At 51.4% G+C, this 19,242-nt stretch overlaps 1 protein-coding gene across 1 annotated transcript in view; it reads right to left on the bottom strand.

Moving 5' to 3' along the window:
- The window catches only part of LOC145339383 (arf-GAP with Rho-GAP domain, ANK repeat and PH domain-containing protein 1-like), a 68,966-nt gene that overhangs the window by 16,936 nt on the left and 32,788 nt on the right, over positions 1-19,242 (bottom strand). The window contains exons 16-22 of the mRNA XM_080183828.1: positions 18,047-18,115; positions 16,407-16,524; positions 13,880-13,993; positions 10,660-10,796; positions 9,570-9,652; positions 4,794-4,847; positions 2,662-2,725 (exon numbers count right to left, since the gene is read on the bottom strand). Of these exons, the coding sequence (XP_080039954.1) occupies positions 2,662-2,725; positions 4,794-4,847; positions 9,570-9,652; positions 10,660-10,796; positions 13,880-13,993; positions 16,407-16,524; positions 18,047-18,115 (639 nt within the window). The remainder of the gene's footprint in view (positions 1-2,661; positions 2,726-4,793; positions 4,848-9,569; positions 9,653-10,659; positions 10,797-13,879; positions 13,994-16,406; positions 16,525-18,046; positions 18,116-19,242) is intronic.

The raw sequence follows: 19,242 nt of genomic DNA, 5'->3' as shown, positions 1-19,242 counted from the left end.
ACCCTCTGACAGTGCGGCACTCCCTCAGCACTGACCCTCTGACAGTGCGGCACTCCCTCAGCACTGACTCTCTGACAGTGCGGCACTCCCTCAGCACTGACCCTCTGACAGTGCGGCACTCCCTCAGCACTGACCCTCTGACAGTGCGGCACTCCCTCAGCACTGACCCTCTGACAGTGCGGCACTCCCTCAGCACTGACCCTCTGACAGTGCGGCACTCCCTCAGCACTGACCCTCTGACAGTGCGGCACTCCCTCAGCACTGACCCTCTGACAGTGCGGCACTCCCTCAGCACTGACCCTCTGACAGTGCGGCACTCCCTCAGCACTGACCCTCTGACAGTGCGGGCACTCCCTCAGCACTGACCCTCTGACAGTGCGGCACTCCCTCAGCACTGACCCTCTGACAGTGCGGCACTCCCTCAGCACTGACCCTCTGACAGTGCGGCACTCCCTCAGTACTGACCCTCTGACAGTGCGGCACTCCCTCAGCACTGACCCTCTGACAGTGCAGCGCTCCCTCAGTACTGACCCTCTGACAGTGCGGCACTCCCTCAGCACTGACCCTCTGACAGTGTGGCACTCCTCAGTACTGACCCTCTGACAGTGCGGCGCTCCCTCAGCACTGACCCTCTGACAGTGCGGCACTCCCTCAGCACTGACCCTCTGACAGTGCGGCACTCCCTCAGCACTGACCCTCTGACAGTGCGGCATTCCCTCAGCACTGACCCTCTGACAGTGCGGCACTCCCTCAGCACTGACCCTCTGACAGTGCGGCACTCCCTCAGCACTGACCCTCTGACAGTGCGGCACTCCCTCAGCACTGACCCTCTGACAGTGCGGCACTCCCACAGCACTGACCCTCTGACAGTGCGGCACTCCCTCAGCACTGACCCTCTGACAGTGCGGCACTCCCTCTCCCTCATTGAGACGGATTCCGCTCACAAACCTGGCGCAGTTTGAGAATTTAAATTTGAATTCTACTTTCTAAACCAATCTGCGAGTCTCAAGGTGATTGTCAGAAAAACCCATCTGGGTCACTAATGTCCTTTAGGGAAGGAAATCTGCCGTCCTTACCCCGGTCTGGCCTATATGTGACTCCAGGGCCACAACAACGAGGTTGACTCTTAACCTCAGAAATGATCTGGCAAGTTTGATGAATGTATTTTTAACGTTTTATAAAGGTAGCCTCCCTCGTCAGGGCTGTAGGGAATAGAACATAGAACACCACAGCGCAGTACAGGCCCTTCGGCCTCGATGTTGCACCGACCAGTGGAACCAATCTAATGATCCTCTAACCTAAACTATTCCAATGTTAGCCATGTGCCTATCCACTGACCATTTGAACACCCTTAAAGGGAATGGATAGTAAATCCTGTTATTGCCACAAAGACCACACTCCATTTCAGAAACATGTAAGAAATGGGAACAGGGGTGGGCCATTCGGCCCCTCAGGTCTAGTCTGCCATTCAGTATCATGGCTGGTCTGATTGTGGCCTCTCTCCATTTTCCTGTTTGTCCCCATAACCCTCAACCCCCCCTAAAAACTCTGTCTTACTCGACTTTGAATATATTCCGTGACCCCACTGCTCTCTGGGGGGAGAAATTTCCAAACACTAACCAGCCACAGAGAGAAAAAATATTCCTCCCCATCTCCGTCGTAAACTAAAGTTTTTTTTTAAGTTCATTGATTAGTGTCACTGCAGTGAAGTTACTGTGAAAATCCCCACTCCGGCGCCTGTTCAGGTACACCGAGGGAGAATTTAGCACGGCCAATGCACCCTAACCAGCCTGTCTTTCAGACAGAGGGAGGCAACCGGAGCACCTGAAGGAAACCCACGCAGACATGGGGAGAATGTGCAGACTCCACACAGTCACTCAAGGCCCGAATCTGAGGTTGTGTCCCTCTGGTTCTAGTTTTTCCTACTAGTGGAAACATCCTCTCTATGTCCACTCTATCCAGGCCTCGCAGTATCCTGTAAGTTTCAATAAGGTCCCACCTCATCCTTCTAAACTCCAGCAAGTACAGACCCAGAGTCCTCAATGTTCCTCATATGACATGACCTTCATTCTCATAACCCCAGATATTTACCGGTTAATTCCCCTAACCCGCACATCTTTGGAGTGTGGGAGGAAACCAGAGCACCTGGAAGAAACCCACACAGACACGGGGAGAATGTGCAGACTCCACACAGACAGTGACCCAAGCCGGGATTCAAACCTGGGTCGCTGGCGCTGTGAGGCAGCAGCGCTAACCCACTGGGACACCCTGTTATAAATAATGGAAGATGAATTATTTTTAAGCCATGCCCGTTAGATCTAGATTCCCCCACGAGGGGGAAACATCCTCTCAGCATCCACCCTGTGAAGCCCCTCAGAATCCAATGTTTCAATAAGAGACTTCTGGATGAGTACGTGGGATTTATTGGGATTGAGGGTTACAGATAGGCCTGGTAGGTAGGGATATGATCGGCGCAACTTGTGGGCCGAAGGGCCTGTTTGTGCTGCGGTGTTCTGTGTTCTATGTAAGATCCTCTCTCATTCTCCAATGAGTCATGCTGAGATTTAACTTGCAGTTAGTGGAAGATGAGATAATTGGTGGATGTGGGGAGAGGGGGGATGGTGTATAACAGTGGAGCAGTTAGAGTCTAAAAATATTTACCTGCACATATAAGAAGGTCGCAAACCACTCTCGCTGCTCCATCTGAGTGTCACAGCACACATACCTGAAAATAGAACAACGCAACATTCAACATTTGTCGACAGTTTAGAAGCACCAGACATTTCATACACCCCATATCAGCACGGGGTTAGATACAGAGTAAAGCTCCCTCTACACTGTCCCCCATCAAACACTCCCAGGACAGGTACAGCACGGGGTTAGATACAAAGTAAAGCTCCCTCTACACTGTCCCCATCAAACACTCCCAGGACAGGTACAGCACGGGGTTAGATACAGAGTAAAGCTCCCTCTACATCGTCCCCCATCAAACGCTCCCAGGACAGGGACAGCACGGGGTTAGATACAGAGTAAAGCTCCCTCTACATCATCCCCATCAAACACTCCCAGAACAGGTACAGCACGGGGTTAGATACAGAGTAAAGCTCCCTCTACATCGTCCCCCATCAAACACTCCCAGGACAGGTACAGCACGGGGTTAGATACAGAGTAAAGCTCCCTCTACACTGTCCCCCATCAAACACTCCCAGGACAGGTACAGCACGGGGTTAGATACAGAGTAAAGTTCCCTCTACACTGTCCCCATCAAACACTCCCAGGACAGGTACAGCACAGGGTTAGATACAGAGTAAAGCTCCCTCTGCACTGTCCCCCATCAAACACTCCCAGGACAGGGACAGCACGGGGTTAGATACAGAGTAAAGTTCCCTCTACACTGTCCCCATCAAACACTCCCAGGACAGGTACAGCATAGGGTTAGATACAGAGTAAAGCTCCCTCTACACTGTCCCCCATCAAACACTCCCAGGACAGGTACAGCACAGGGTTAGATACAGTGTAAAGCTCCCCGTGTCCACCATCAAACACTCTGTTCATTCATGTCCTTACCCGGTCTGGCCTTCATGTGACTCCAGGGCCACAGCAATGTGGTTGACTCTCAACTGCTGTCAGGCATCGAGGGATAGGCAATAAATGCTGCCCAACCAGCAGCACCAATGTCCCTGAAATTCATTTAAAAAACACTCCAGGACAGATACAGCACGGAGTTACAGACTGGAATCTAAGTGTGAGGTTTGGGGTGGAATATATAGAATACCAGATACCCGGGAGTGAGTTACACACTGGATTCTAATCGCAGGGTTCGGGGTGGTTTATATATAGAATAACAGATACCCGGGAGTGAGTTACAGACTGGGATCTAATCGCAGGGTTCGGGGTGGTTTATATATAGAATAACAGATACCCGGGAGTGAGTTACACACTGGAATCTAATCGAGGGGTTCGAGGTGGTTTATATATAAAATAACAGATACCCGGGAGTGAGTTACACACTGGATTCTAATCGCAGGGTTCGGGGTGGTTTATATATAAAATAACAGATACCCGGGAGTGAGTTACACACTGGATTCTAATCGCAGGGTTCGGGTGGTTTATATATAGAATAACAGATACCCGGGAGTGAGTTACACACTGGAATCTAATCGAGGGGTTCGAGGTGGTTTATATATAAAATAACAGATACCCGGGAGTGAGTTACACACTGGATTCTAATCGCAGGGTTCGGGGTGGTTTATATATAAAATAACAGATACCCGGGAGTGAGTTACAGACTGGATTCTAATCGCAGGGTTCGGGGTGGTTTATATATAGAATAACAGATACCCGGGAGTGAGTTACACACTGGAATCTAATCGAGGGGTTCGAGGTGGTTTATATATAAAATAACAGATACCCGGGAGTGAGTTACACACTGGATTCTAATCGCAGGGTTCAGGGTGGTTTATATATAGAATAACAGATACCCGGGAGTGAGTTACAGACTGGGATCTAATCGCAGAGTTCGGGGTGGTTTATATATAAAATAACAGATACCCGGGAGTGAGTTACAGACTGGGATCTAATCGCAGGGTTCGGGGTGGTTTATATATAAAATAACAGATACCCGGGAGTGAGTTACAGACTGGGATCTAATCGCAGAGTTCGGGGTGGTTTATATATAAAATAACAGATACCCGGGAGTGAGTTACAGACTGGGATCTAATCCAGGGGTTTATTTACAGAGTGACAGGTCCCCGGGGGATTTCGCTGCTCTCCAGATGTTGTCCGTCACTCACCATTGTTGCTTTTCGTGCTTCTCTTTATTTTCATAGAGAAAGGTGAATCCCCAGCTGGAAAGGACAAGGACACAACGTCATTGCCAAATCGAGTCGGCCCGGCAACAGCTGCCTAACACTGACCCATCAATCAGTGCAGCCTCTTACGGTAAAGATAGTTAAATCATTGCCCTGTTGATAAATACTCCCCGTTCCCCCCACTCACCATCCTGATTGGAAATATATCTCCGTTCCTTCACTGTCGCCGGGACAAAATGCTGGAACTCCCTCCCTAACAGCACGGTGGGTGTACCTACACCACGTGGACTGCAGCAGCTCAAGGAGGCAGCTCACCGCCACCTTCTCAAGGGGCGATTAGCTCAGGTATTAAGTTGAGTCTGCTGTGCGGTAAGGAGTATCTCTCTGCTGTATACTTATCCTTCAATCAACTCTACAAAGAAGGTTAACCCTGCCGCTATCACATTGCTGCCTGTGGGATCTTGCTATGTACCTGCTTTGCAACAACTACTGCCCCCGAGTGGCTATAAAGTGCTTTGCGGCAGTGTGAGGATATAAATGGCGCCACAGAAATACAACCTCCTTCCTTTAATAGATCTGATAGTCGATCTTTCCAACTTCTGTTCTTCACAACGCTAAAAAATCCTGATCCCCTGTGATAGAACAGGAGTCATAGAACAGAACCATAGAACCCTACAGTGCAGAAAGAGGCCCTTCGGCCCATCGAGTCTGCACCGAACACAATCCCACCCAGGCCCTACCCCCTTATCCCTACACATTTACCCTCTAATCTACACATCCCTGGACACTAAGGGGCAATTTTTTAGCACAGCCAATCAACCTAACCCGCACATCTTTGGACTGTGGGAGGGAACCGGAGCACCCGGAGGAAGCCCATGCAGACACGAGGAGAATGTGCAAACTCCACACAGACAGTAACCCGAGCCGGGAATCGAACCCAGGACCCTGGAGCTGTGAAGCAGCAGTGCTAACCCACTGTGCTACTGTGCCGCCCAGTCAGTCAGAGAGAAACTGTGCAAGCTACAGACAGAACAATGAATGGAAATGGAAAGGAACGAGAGAGGGGAGGGCGAAAGGAGGAGGGGTGGGACAGAGGGGGAGAGAGGAGAGGGGAGGGAAAGAGAGAGAGGAGAGGGGAGGGAAATAGAGAGGAGAGGGGAGTAATGAAGGCAGACAGCTATACAAAGTAAATTAAAGTAAAGTTCATTTATTAGTCACAAGTAAGGCTCACATTAACAATGCAATGAAGTTACTGTGAAATTCCCAGTAACAGGGAAGGACAACATAACCTGAGCTGAGAAAGAGAGAAAGAAAGATAAAGGGTGATACACTTTCCTGGACACAATTGGGAAGACAAATTTTGCCAATTCATTATCCAGAGTTCGGAACAAGGGGAGGCCATTCAGCCCCTCATAGCTGTTCTGCCTCGCTGATCCTGACCCCATTCACCTGCCTTGACTCCACAACTTTTTTGTAACTTGTCCACAAAAAATAATCTATAAATCTGAGGAAGGATGTCCTTGCTATAGAGAGAGTTTACCAGGCTGATTCCTGGGATGGCAGGTTAGTCATATGAGGGGAGACTAAATCAGTTAGGATTATATTCACTGGAGTTTAGAAGAGTGAGAGAGGATCTCATAGAAACTTATAAAATTCTTAAAGTTTAAAGTTTTAAAATGTTTTATTAGTCAGAAGTATGCTTACATTAACACTGCAATGAAGTTACTGTGAAAATCCCCTAGTTGCCACACTCTGGAGCCTGTTTGGGTCAATGCACCCTAACCAGTACACCTTTCAGACTGGGTTAGACAGGGTAGGTTTCAGAAGAATGTTCCCGATGGTGGGGAAGTCCAGAACTAGGGGGGTCAGAGTGTGAGGATAAGGGGGTAAATCTTTTAGAACTGAGGTGAGGAGAAATTTCTTCACCCAGAGGGTGGGGATTGTGTGGAATTCAGTACCAGAGAAAGTAGTTGAGGCCAAAACATTGTCTGATTTCAAGAAGAAATTAGATATCGCTCTGGGGCTAAAGGGATCAATCATAATGAATGGCGGAACAGGCTCGGAGGGCCGAATGGCCTCTTCCTGCTTCTAGTTTAGAAGAATAGAATAGAATAGAAGTCCTACAGTACAGAAAGAGGCCATTCAGCCCATCGAGTCTGCACCAACCACAATCCCACTCACGCCCTACCCCCCATATCCCTACATATTTACCCACCAACCCTTCTAACCTGTGAATCTCAGGACACTAAGGGGCAATTTTAGCATGGCCAATCAACCTAACCCAACATCTTTGGACTGTGGGAGGGAACCAGAGCACACCAGAGCACCCGGAGGAAACCCACGCAGGCACGAGGAGAATGTGCAAACTCCACACAGACAGTGACCCGAGCCGGGAATCGAACCCAGGTCCCTGGAGCTGTGAAGCAGCGGTGCTAACCCACTGTGCCACCGTGCCGCCCCAGTTTCTGTGTTAATTTCAGGTTTAAAGCTGATGAACTGAGCTGCTGTCTCCAAACTTATCACCAGACTGGATAGTCTCTGATTTACCCTCCCCTGTCCTGAGCCAATAGAACATCGACCTCGTCCATCAATTCATTTTCAAGCCCTCCAAACAAATAACCTGAACTTTCAATGTAGCAGGAGAGATAAGTCAAGATTCAGGGACCCATATCCAGAGGGGCAGTACTCAAAATCAGGAGTGTTCCATTAAAATTGTATTGAACCTTGGCTAGACTGTACTCGGAGACACTGTGAACATTTCTGGTGTCCCTGTTACAAAAAGGATCTACTGGATAAGGTAGAAGATTTACTGTAACGAGCAGATTATACCCATCAGGAAAGGTTGGGTAGCTTGGGGCTCCTCGCTCTACGAAGGAGGTGAGGGGGTGACCTGATGGAGGGGTGTCGAGATTCAGGCCCTTGTTTGGTTTCCTGGTTACACCGCAGTGACTGCGAGACAGTCAGTATTCACCTCTTCGTGAAGCCCATTACTCTGTACATCTTTTCACAGATGCACCATAGAAAGCATTCTTTCTGGTTGTATCACAGCTTGGTATGGGCTCCTGCTCTGCCCAAGACCGCAAGGAACTACAAAAGGTTGTGAATGTAGCCCAATCCATCACACAAACCAGCCTCCCATCCACTGACTCTCTCTACACTTCCCGCTGCCTCGGAAAAGCAGCCAGCATAATTAAGGACCCCATGCATCCCGGACATTCTCTCTTCCAACTTCTTCCTTCGGGAAAACAATACAAAAGTCTGAGGTCAGGTACCAACCGACTCAAGAACAGCTTCTTCCCTGCTGCTGTCAGACTATTGAATGGACCTACCTTGCATTAAGTTGATCTTTCTCTACACCCTAGCTATGACTGTAACACCACATTCTGCACCCTCTCCTCTCCTTCTCCCCTGTATATTCTATGAATGGTATGCTTTAACTGTATAGCACACAAGAAGCAATATACTGGGACACTGGAATATACTGTATCCCAATACATGTGACAATAATAAATCAAATCAAGTCACAACATCTAAGACCATACATGAAGTACACTGTTTCCTGGACACAGGCAATTTGCTGTCTCACTCCCATTGCACCATCTTCGTCACATGACCCTGATGTCATCATCATTAACATCATTATCTAATTAACATAACCATTAATAATACCTAAAGGGATTGACACACATGGAACTTGCACCTTCTCCACGTGTCTGCATGGGTTTCCTCCAGGTGCTCCAATTTCCACCCACAGTCCAAAGATGTGTGGGTTAGGGGAATTAGAATGGCAAATATGTGGGGATACGGGGACAGAACCTGGGTAAAATGCTCCGTTGGAGAGCAGGGGCAGACTTGATGGGGCAAATGGCCTCCTTCTGCTCTGGAGGGATTCTAGAATTCTACGATAGAGTCGACATAGAGAAGCTGTTTCTATTTCTGGGGGAGACCAGAGCCAGGGGCCATCAACATGAGGCAGTCACTCATCAGCCCAATTAAAAATGTAGGAGAAACCTCTTCATCCAGAGATTGGGGGAAATTGGGACTCGCTCCCAGGGGGAGTGGGGAGAATGTGGGACTCGCTCCCACGGGGAGTGGGGGAGAATGTGGGACTCGCTCCCATGGGGAGTGGGGAGAATGTGGGACTCGCTCCCACGGGGAGTGGGGAGAATGTGGGACTCGCTCCCACGGGGAGTGGGGGAGAATGTGGGACTCGCTCCCATGGGGAGTGGGGAGAATGTGGGACTCGCTCCCACGGGGAGTGGGGGAGAATGTGGGACTCGCTCCCATGGGGAGTGGGGAGAATGTGGGACTCGCTCCCACGGGGAGTGGGGAGAATGTGGGACTCGCTCCCACGGGGAGTGGGGGAGAATGTGGGACTCGCTCCCACGGGGAGTGGGGGAGAATGTGGGACTCGCTCCCATGGGGAGTGGGGAGAATGTGGGACTCGCTCCCACGGGGAGTGGGGAGAATGTGGGACTCGCTCCCACGGGGAGTGGTTGAGGTGAATAATACAGAATGATTGAAGGTGGAAGGTGGATAATTGCAGAATGGAGAGGGGAGTCGGAGGATGGGGTGAGATGGATTGAAAATGAGGAACCGGCTCATGTGGAGCACGAACACCAGCCTGGAGTGATTGGGCCGAATGGCCTGTTTCTATGAATAATTTCCGATAATTCTGTGACAGTCGGAGACCTGAGACCAGAGCCACGTCCAAACAATCCCAATCCCAGTGATGGGGAAAAACCAGAATGTACTCACCACGTGGGTGGTTTAAATTTCTTCTTCACCCCGAGATAGACCTTCAAATTCTTCACAGGCCATTCCTTCTCAGGCTTATTGCTCTGTACACAAACACAATCCACATTCATCAGAGTGTCCAATACAAACCCAACAGGTAGCTCTCATGGGAAACTGGACAGTTACATCAATATTCGATCACTCAGATACTTCACCTCGAGAACCAGGCCAGTGAATGACAGGAAACATCTCCGCCCCTCCCTCCCGCTCCAGACAGAACGTCCCCACATCATCAAACTGCTCATCATTCAACTGTATAGTTGTCACATTGAACCAACCCCCGAGGAATCAATGTTTGACACTGGGACAGTGTAGAGGGAGCTTTACTCTGTATCTAACCCTGTGTTGTACCTGTCCTGGGAGTGTTTGATGGGGGACAGTGTAGAGGGAGCTTTACTCTGTATCTAACCCTGTGTTGTACCTGTCCTGGGAGTGTTTGATGGGGACAGTGTAGAGGGAGCTTTACTCTGTATCTAACCCCATGCTGTACCTGTCCTGGGAGTGTTTAATGGGGGGACAGTGTAGAGGGAGCTTTACTCTGTATCTAACCCTGTGTTGTACCTGTCCTGGGAGTGTTTAATGGGGGGACAGTGTAGAGGGAGCTCTACCCTGTATCAGAGCAGGTGGGCTTCACTTTTACATCCCATTGGAAGATGATATCGGTGACAGGGTTGCACTCCCTCAGTGGGAGAGTGAGTCTGGAATCGCTGCTCGGGAGGTCGGAGTGCTGTGCTCTGAGTGACTACTGTCGCCGCTGAGAGGACTGAGAGGTCAGGGGGTCAGAGGTCAGGGTGCTATAAGGTCAGGGGTAATCCCAGACCACAGCTGGAGTAACCAACCCCAACAGCTGGCTTCACCAGGGGTGGTGACGGAAGGGAAAGCTGTCCATTTTGTCCAGTCCTGGCCTGTGCTGGACACGGCCTCTGACCCAGTGATTGGGCAGTGAGGGTGAGTGAGTTCCTCGATAGTGAGGGTGGCCACCCTCAGCCTCGAGTGTCAGCCAATCCCGTCAGCGTGTCCCCTCCCCCTCTCACAGCCATTGGTTACTCACTCGCACTTCCTTGTAGAGTCGGAGGGTGAAGCCGGTCAGCATGAAGTAGCGATCGCTGAAACTGCCCACTCCCAATCCCAGCTTCTTCTCCTCTCGGAACTTCACCATCCCGTGCTTCTGATCAGCCACCCTGCTGGCTGTACGCATCACCCACACCGGGGCGGAGGGGGAGGGAGGGAGGGAGGGAGGAGGGGAGGAGGGAAAAGGAGGGAAAAGGAGGGAGAGAGAGAAAGGGAGGAGGGAGAGAGAGAGGGAGAAGGAGGGGGACAGAGAGAGAGAGGAGGAAGAGGGAGAGCGAGAGAGGGGAGGAGGGGAGGAGGGGAGGAGGGGAGAGAGGGAGAGAGGGAGAGAGGGAGAGAGGGAGGGAGAAGGAGGGGGAGAGAGAGAGGAGAAAGAGGGAGAGCGAGAGAGGGAGGAGTGAGAAGGAAGGAGAGGGACAGAAAGAGAAAAGGAGAGAGGGGGAGAGAGAGAGAGAGAGAGAGAGAATGGGCAAGCAAGGAGTGGGAAGGAGGGGGAGAGAAAGAGATAGAAGTGAGAGAGAGAGCACGAGAGGAGGAGGAAAGAGGAAGAGAGAGGTGGAAAAGAGAAAGGGAGAGAGAAATGGGGGATGAGACGGGGATGAAGGGGGAGGGGGCGAAGAAAGTGGGAGAGGAATTGTGGGAAGAGTGAACGTGAAGGGAGTGAGAAAGGGGAAGAGAGAGGGAGGGAGAGGGAGGCAGGGTGAGAGGGAAAGAGAGAGAGAGAGAGAGAGAGAGAGGTGAGATTTCAGTTTCACCCTTTCTGGTCTGTTTAGTACTGTCCCCCCCCCTCCCCGCCCCGGTATGTTCACCCACTGCCTCAGTAAGCACGACCTTCAGTCACCCTCACATACAGGGTTCCTCCTTATTTAATCTCCCCCATTTACAATCCCCCAGTTTGCCCCATTTCCCATTTTTTGACCTCTTCCTGTGATCACCATGGAAACCCTACAGTGCAGAAGGAGGCCATTCAGACCATCAGGTCCACACCAACAACAATCCCACCCATCCCTGTAACCTATGCATCCTGCCTAAGGGTCTATTTATCATGGCCAATGCACTTAACCTCCACATCTTTGGACTGTGGGAGGAAACCGGAGCACCCAGAGGAAACCCACGCAGACACGGGGAGAATGTGCAAACTCCAAACAGACAGTGACTCAACCCGGGAATCGAACTCGGATCCCTGGCGCTATGAGGCAGCAGTACTAACCACTGTGCCACCGTGCTCTTGGTACATTCCTGAAATAGCATCCAAATAAGGAACAGGAGTAGGCCATTTGGCCCTTCGAGCCTGCTCCACCATTCAATAAGGTCATGGCTGATCAGTCTGTAACCCCGACCCCGCATTCCTGCCTCACCCCAATAACCTCTGACCCTCCCCCTTGTAGATCAGCAATCGGTCTAACGCAGCCTCCAATATATTCAATGACCCACAGCCCCCACTGCTGTCTGGGGGAGAGAATTCCAGAAACAGTGGGTGGCCTAGTGGAGATTCAGATCCCATAAGCTGCCTCCGAGAATTCCAGACCCTTCCACAAATCCCCAGAGTTCCGGGTTTTTGGATTGCCGTGACCAGGGGTTGGGGAAACAAACTCTGGTCAACAACACCTCCAAACTAACACTGAGGGAATGAATCAGAAAGTGCGAGAAAATCTCTGAAGGTCTGACAGTACCTGCGTTCCAGAGAAGAGCTGTATCAGATTTAGAGTCATTAGGTGGGATTTTCCAACTGCGATCACCCCAAAATCGGAAAATCCTGCCCGAGTCAACGGAACTTGAATGGTCCTTCTCCCCCATTCCCTACCTGTCTCGATAGTATAATTACAAATCCTAACCACTCGCTGTGTGAATCTGTCTCCACCACACTCTCTGACAGTACATTCCAGATCCTAACCACTCGCTGTGTGAATCTGTCTCCACCACACTCTCTGACAGTACATTCCAGATCCTAACCACTCGCTGTGTGAATCTGTCTCCACCACACTCTCAGACAGTACATTCCAGATCCTAACCACTCACTGTGTGAATCTGTCTCCACCACACTCTCAGACAGTACATTCCAGATCCTAACCACTCGCTGTGTGAATCTGTCTCCACCACACTCTCAGACAGTACATTCCAGATCCTAACCACTCACTGTGTGAATCTGTCTCCACCACACTCTCAGACAGTACATTCCAGATCCTAACCACTTGCTGTGTGAATCTGTCTCCACCACACTCTCAGACAGTACATTCCAGATTCTAATCGAGGATGCTGGATTACTGGTTGTGAGATATTACCATTACATCATTTCCCCCATTCTTGCTACTAATAGGAACAGTTTCTCCCTATTTACCTTGTCCAGATCCCTTACGATTTTGAACATCTCTATAAATCTCCTCTCAGCATTCTCTTCTCCAGGGAACACAATCCCCTCTTCTCCAGTCCAGCTACGTTATTGAAATTCCTCACCTTATGAAACCAGTCTTATGAATCTTTTCTACACTCTCTCCAACATCCTCATATCCTTCCTAAAAACACAGAGCCCAGAACTGCACACAGTATTACGGCTAAGACCAAACTCTTGTTTTGTACGGATTCAACACAGCCTCCCTCTCACAGCTGCCTCACAGCACCAGGGACCTGGGTTCGATTCCCGGCTTGGGTTACTGTCTGTGCAGAGTCTGCACATTCTCCCCGTGTCTGCGTGGGTTTCCTCCGGGTGCTCCGGTTTCCTCCCACAGTCTGAAAGACATACTGGTTAGGGTTCACTGACCCGAACAGGCACCGGTGTGTGGCGACTAAGGGATTTTCACAGTAACTTCACTGCAGTGTTAATGTAAGTCTACTTGCGACACTAATAAATAAACTTTATTCTTACTCTCCTGACCTGCCAACTACTCCAGTTCAGGAACATCTCCCCGCTACCTCTCCTCCTCCCATCTCCCCCGAATGACTGCTTGCTGCAAATTCCCGTCCCCTCACTTTCCCCCTCCTCCCTCCTTTACCTCCGACTTCCCTATTCCACCCTCCTCCTCCTGCCCCATTACCCCCTCCCTCCGACCCAGAGAACTCCCACCCAAAACCCAAACCCGATGTCGCCCGCTGTGACACGTGACACCAAATTGCCCCAGTTTCAGGTTGGGACCAAATGCTTTGGTTTGTGTCTGTGTCTGGTCTGCGTTTGGTTTGCGCCTGGTTTGGTTTGGTGTACATACCCAGGTACATCAGCATGGTTTCCATGGCAATGTTCTTCTTCACCACTAAATAACTATCGGTGCCCAGCGAGTGTAGAATGGGTAAGACTTTCTCTGCGTAATGTAGTGGTCGTTCTGGAACAGAAACGCACATTGTTCAAACAAAGGAAGAATTTGTGTTAATGAAAGCAACTTTACCAAAACCGTCATCGCACTGTATTTACAGCACACAAACAGGCCACTCAGCCCAACTATTCCCTGCTGGTATTTCTGCTCCATATGACAATTCTCCAGCCTGGCCCATCCCTATATCCTTCTGTCCCCTTCTTCCTCATCTCTTAATCCCACTTCCTCTTAAACACATCGACACTATTCACCGCAATCACTCCCTTTAAGTTTATTTATTCGTCACAAGTAAGGCTGACATTAACACTGCAATGAAGTTACCACGAAATTCCCCGAGTTGCCACATTCCGGCACCTGATTGGGTCAACGCACCTGAACCAGTACGTCTTTCGAACTGTGCGAGACCCAGAGGAAACCCACGCAGACATGGAGAGAATGTGCAGACTCCACACAGACCGTGACCCAAGCTGGGAATCAAACCCGGATCCCTGGCGCTGTGAGGCAACAGCACTGACCACTGAGCCGCTTGCTCCCCATGGGAGCGAGTCCCACATCCTCCCCACTCCCCGTGGGAGCGAGTCCCACATTCTCCCCCACTCCCCGCGGGAGTGAGTCCCACATTCTCCCCACTCCCCGTGGTAGCGAGTCCCACATTCTCCCCCACTCTCCCCGTGGGAGCGAGTCCCACATTCTCCCCACTCCCCGTGGGAGCGAGTCCCACATTCTCCCCACTCCCCGTGGGAGCGAGTCCCACATTCTCCCCACTCCCCGTGGGAGCGAGTCCCACATTCTCCCCACCCCCCGTGGGAGTGAGTCCCACATTCTCCCCACTCCCCGTGGGAGCGAGTCCCACATTCTCCCCACTCCCCGTGGGAGTGAGTCCCACATTCTCCCCACTCCCCGTGGGAGCGAGTCCCACATTCTCCCCACTCCCCGTGGGAGCGAGTCCCACATTCTCCCCACCCCCCGTGGGAGCGAGTCCCACATTCTCCCCACTCCCCGTGGGAGCGAGTCCCACATTCTCCCCACTCCCCGTGGGAGCGAGTCCCACATTCTCCCCACTCCCCGTGGGAGCGAGTCCCACATTCTCCCCACTCCCCCCGTGGGAGCGAGTCCCACATTCTCCCCCACTCCCCGTGGGAGCGAGTCCCACATTCTCCCCACCCCCCGTGGGAGCGAGTCCCACATTCTCCCCACTCCCCGTGGGAGCGAGTCCCACATTCTCCCCCACTCCCCGTGGGAGCGAGTCCCACATTCTCCCCCATTGTTGGTGATGGCTTCACCTCCCTGTGCCCTCTCTCTCTCTCTCTCTCTCCTGCCTTTCAGACTCTCTACACCAGCAGTGTGCAACCTGTGTCCTGGGGGCTGTATGCGGCGCGCCTGGGTTCGGAGTACGCTGCACGAGACATTCTGTTTATCATTGCCCACACACAGGGTTTTTTTATTTTCTGCTGATTTCCACCCATGTAGTTTTATTCCTGCTGGTGCAGCTGAAACGATTCACTCGGAAAGCAAAGGCGAGCGAACTGAGTTGTGAGCGAGTCGCTCGCAACATTGCCTGTGAGAGCCGTGAGCTCCCTCTGTGTCCACTGCGTCAACATATATTTTTTTATTTTTACCATTTAAAGTTATTGATAGTTCTATTAACATAAGAGTTTTTTTTAAAGCTCACTTATTCATGGTTCAAGTAAGGCTGACATTAACACTGCAATGAAGCTACTGTGAAATTCCCCGAGTCGCCGCAGTCCGGCGCCCGTTTGGGTCAACGCACCCTAACCCGCACCTCTTTCAGACTGTGGGAGGAAACCGGAGCACCCGGAGGAAACCCACGCAGACACGGGGAGAATGTGCAGACTCCACACAGACAGTGACCCGAGGCCGGGAATCGAACCCGGGTCCCTGGAGCCGTGTGAGGCAGCAGCGCTAACCCCGCTGTGCATTTTCTATAAGCAGTTACGAAATATTTGGCGCGCATTAAGTGTATTTGATCTTATACACTGGGTCGCGGACGTTGAACAAACCCAATTTCGATCTGACGGCCCACTGAGATGGAGGAGAGGTCGGTCACACGCCCCCCCCCCCCCCCCCCCTCGCTCGCCGAGGGTGCCCCTCGCTGACGGACACACTATTCCGATCTCCAACTCTCCCTCTGAGGCTGCGCCCGGCTTCTATTCACTGGATCAACGTCGCCCCCAGCTGGTCCCCACCGGGGCTGTCCGATAAAGCGCTTTGCAAACTTCGTCAATCACGGATAATAAACAGCGCTGGAACTGTCAGCAACTGTGGACGGAGACACCCCCCCCCCCCAACCCCCGACTCTCCCCCCTACCTATACTGAGCCATCGGTGCGGTTTATAACAGGTTCACACAGACGTGGGAGGGTTGTGGGGTGGGGTGGGGTGGGGTGGGGGGTGGGACTCACCCATTTCCTCCCTCTCGATCACCTCGAAACAGCTCCAGTTGTCCTTCTCCTTGGTCATCAGTTTGCGCAGGTAGAGGATCTCGTTGGCCAGTTCCTGGGCTGTCATGGTCGCCGGGACCTGCGGGGGGGGTGGGGGGGGGACGAGGGGGAGATTCGGACGGGTGAGCTGGGCACCTTACACATCACCACGGGGTCAATTTCCATCCCCCCACACCACCACCCCCCCCAACCCAATCCCCCCCCGCTCTACCCTCCAGACGACTGGAACGGAAACCCTGGGGTCAGCACCCGCTTAATCACAGAATCCTGGCAGTGCAGAATGAGGCCATTCAGCCCATCAGGTCTGCACCGACTCGCTGACGGAGCACCTTACCCAGGCTCAGCACCCCACCTGTGACCCCACACATTTCCCGTGGCTAATCCCCCGAACCTGTACGTCCCGAGACACTGAGGCCCTGGTTTTACCGACACCTCGGAGAACCGCGTTCTCTGTTGGCCTCGGGGTCAATCTTAAAAGCCTCGGGCAGGTAAAATTCCAGCCTAAGGGAGAATTTTGCACGGCCGATGCACCTAAACAGCACATCTTTCGGACTGTGGGAGGAAACGGGAGCATTTGGAGGAAAGACACAGGGAGAACACGCAGGCTCCACACAGTGACCCGAGCCGGGAATCGAACCCGGGTCCTTGGCACCGTGAGGCAGCGGGGCTAACCCACTGAGCCACCGGGCCGCTCTAACTACTAAACTACAGATCGGCCGCCCAAAAACAATGAGGATAAAGTCTCCCCTTGGGTGGCCAAGTCTGATTGGAGGCTTCATCATGTGACCTCTGGGATTTGCCCCCCCCAGAACCCCTCTGATTGGTGGCTTGACGCTGCTGTCACCCCACCCCCAACCCCCTGCACCAATCAAAGCTCAGACTGTCCGCCATGTCCTGATTGGATGATTATCAATCCGCCATTTTTTTTCCTGGTGGTTTCCAAACAACCAAACCAGTCCAGAACCATCCAATCAGATAATGAAGGCTCTATGCCCTCCGATTGGCTGGGGGAAAGTGGATTCCTTGAAGGCTGGACCAATGGTGGAAGGTATTATCTCCACACTCAACCCTTCACCATTCCAGTAAGTGGGTGTGTTTTTTAATTGATTTGTGATACATGGGAATCAGCATTTATTGCCCATCCCTAGTTGCCCTTAAACTGAGTGCCTCGCTCGGTCATTTCAGAGGGCAGTTGGGAGTCAACCACATTGGTGTGGGACTGGAGTCACATGTAGACCAGACCAGGTCAGGATTTCCTTCCCTAAAGGGATATTAGTGAACCAGATGGGTTTTTCCGACAATGAACAATGATTTCATGGTCATCAGTAGATTCTTAATTCCAGATTTTTTTTTATTGAATTCAAATTCCACCATCTGCTGTGGTGGGATTCGAACCCGGGTCCCCCAGAACATGAGCTGAGTTTCTGGATTAATAATCTAGTGATAATACCACTGGGCCATCACCTCCACCGTGTGCACAGCTTAAGGAGAAGGATAGCCACAGACACAGGGCGAGGACAGACCGCTCCCTTCGCACCTCGTATCAAAGAACCCCACTGGAGAAATAACTGAACAACCTGAACCGTTAATTCCCAACTCACCTTCAAGCTCAGCTCACATTCCGACTTCTTCTCCTCCAGGTACACGGTGCAGATAAAGTCACCCGCGTTCTACACAAGGGAGCAGAGACAGTCACTCAGAGAGGGATCAGTCATACATCCCCAACTCACACTGGGACACAGGCCCATCCGTTTTACAACTGGTGTTTCGCGCTGTACCCACAATACCAGCCCTGTATCCATTATATTCACACATGGGATGGTGCTTGCTAGACTGTAGAAACATAGCAACAGTAGGCCATTTGGCCCTTCGAGCCTGCTCCGCCATTCATTTTGACCATGACAGATCATCAAATTCAGTATCCTGATCCCCATTTCCCCTCATATTCCTTGATCCCTTTAGCCTAGAGAGCTAGATCTAATTTCTTCATTTATTTTTTTACTCAGTCTTGGGACACAGGTGTCACTGGCTGGGCCAACATTCATTGCCCATCCCTAGTTGCCCTTGGAGGGCAGTTGAGAGTCACCCACATTGCTGTGGGTCTGGAGTCACGTGTAGGCCAGACCGAGTAAAGACGGCAGATTTCCTTCCCTAAAGGGACATTAGTGAACCAGATGGGTTTTTCCGACAACCGACAATGGTTTCATGGTCATCAGTAGATTCTTAATCCCAGATATATTTTATTGAATTCAGATTCCACCATCTGCCGTGGTGGGATTCGAACCCGGGTCCCCAGAACATGAGCTGAGCTTCTGGATTAATAGTTTTGCAATAATACCTCTAGACCATCACCTCCCCATAATTGTCCTTGAGAGGGTGGTGGTGAGCTGTATTCTTGAACTGCTGCAGTCCACGTGGTGTCGGTACACCCACAGCGCTGTTAGGGAGGGAGTTCCAGGATTTTGACAGGGAAGGAACAATGATATATTTCCAGGTCAGGATGGTGAGGGGTTTGGGGAGCGCTCCCAGGTATCTGCTGCTTTTGTCCTTCCGTATTGTAGTGGTCGTGGGTTTGGAAGGTGCTGTCTAAGGAGCGTTGGTGAGTTGCGTCTTGTAGATGGTGCACACGGCTGCCACTGAGCGTGGGTGTTGGTGGCTCATTGCCATCCGCTGGAGGGCAATTAGGTTGAGCAACAAATGCCAGCCCAGCCAGCGACACCCACATCCCAGTGAAAGAATTTTAGAGTTTTAAAAAGCGACACGCGCACACAGGCAAGTGTCAAAACGCAGCCCTGGG

This window comes from Carcharhinus amblyrhynchos, unplaced genomic scaffold (genome assembly GCF_965287045.1).
Source record: "Carcharhinus amblyrhynchos unplaced genomic scaffold, sCarAmb.v2.hapA scaffold_436, whole genome shotgun sequence".
Lineage (NCBI taxonomy): Eukaryota > Metazoa > Chordata > Chondrichthyes > Carcharhiniformes > Carcharhinidae > Carcharhinus > Carcharhinus amblyrhynchos.
The sequence above is the reverse complement of the archived record's forward strand: the minus strand, read 5'-3'. Positions and strand labels throughout refer to the sequence as shown.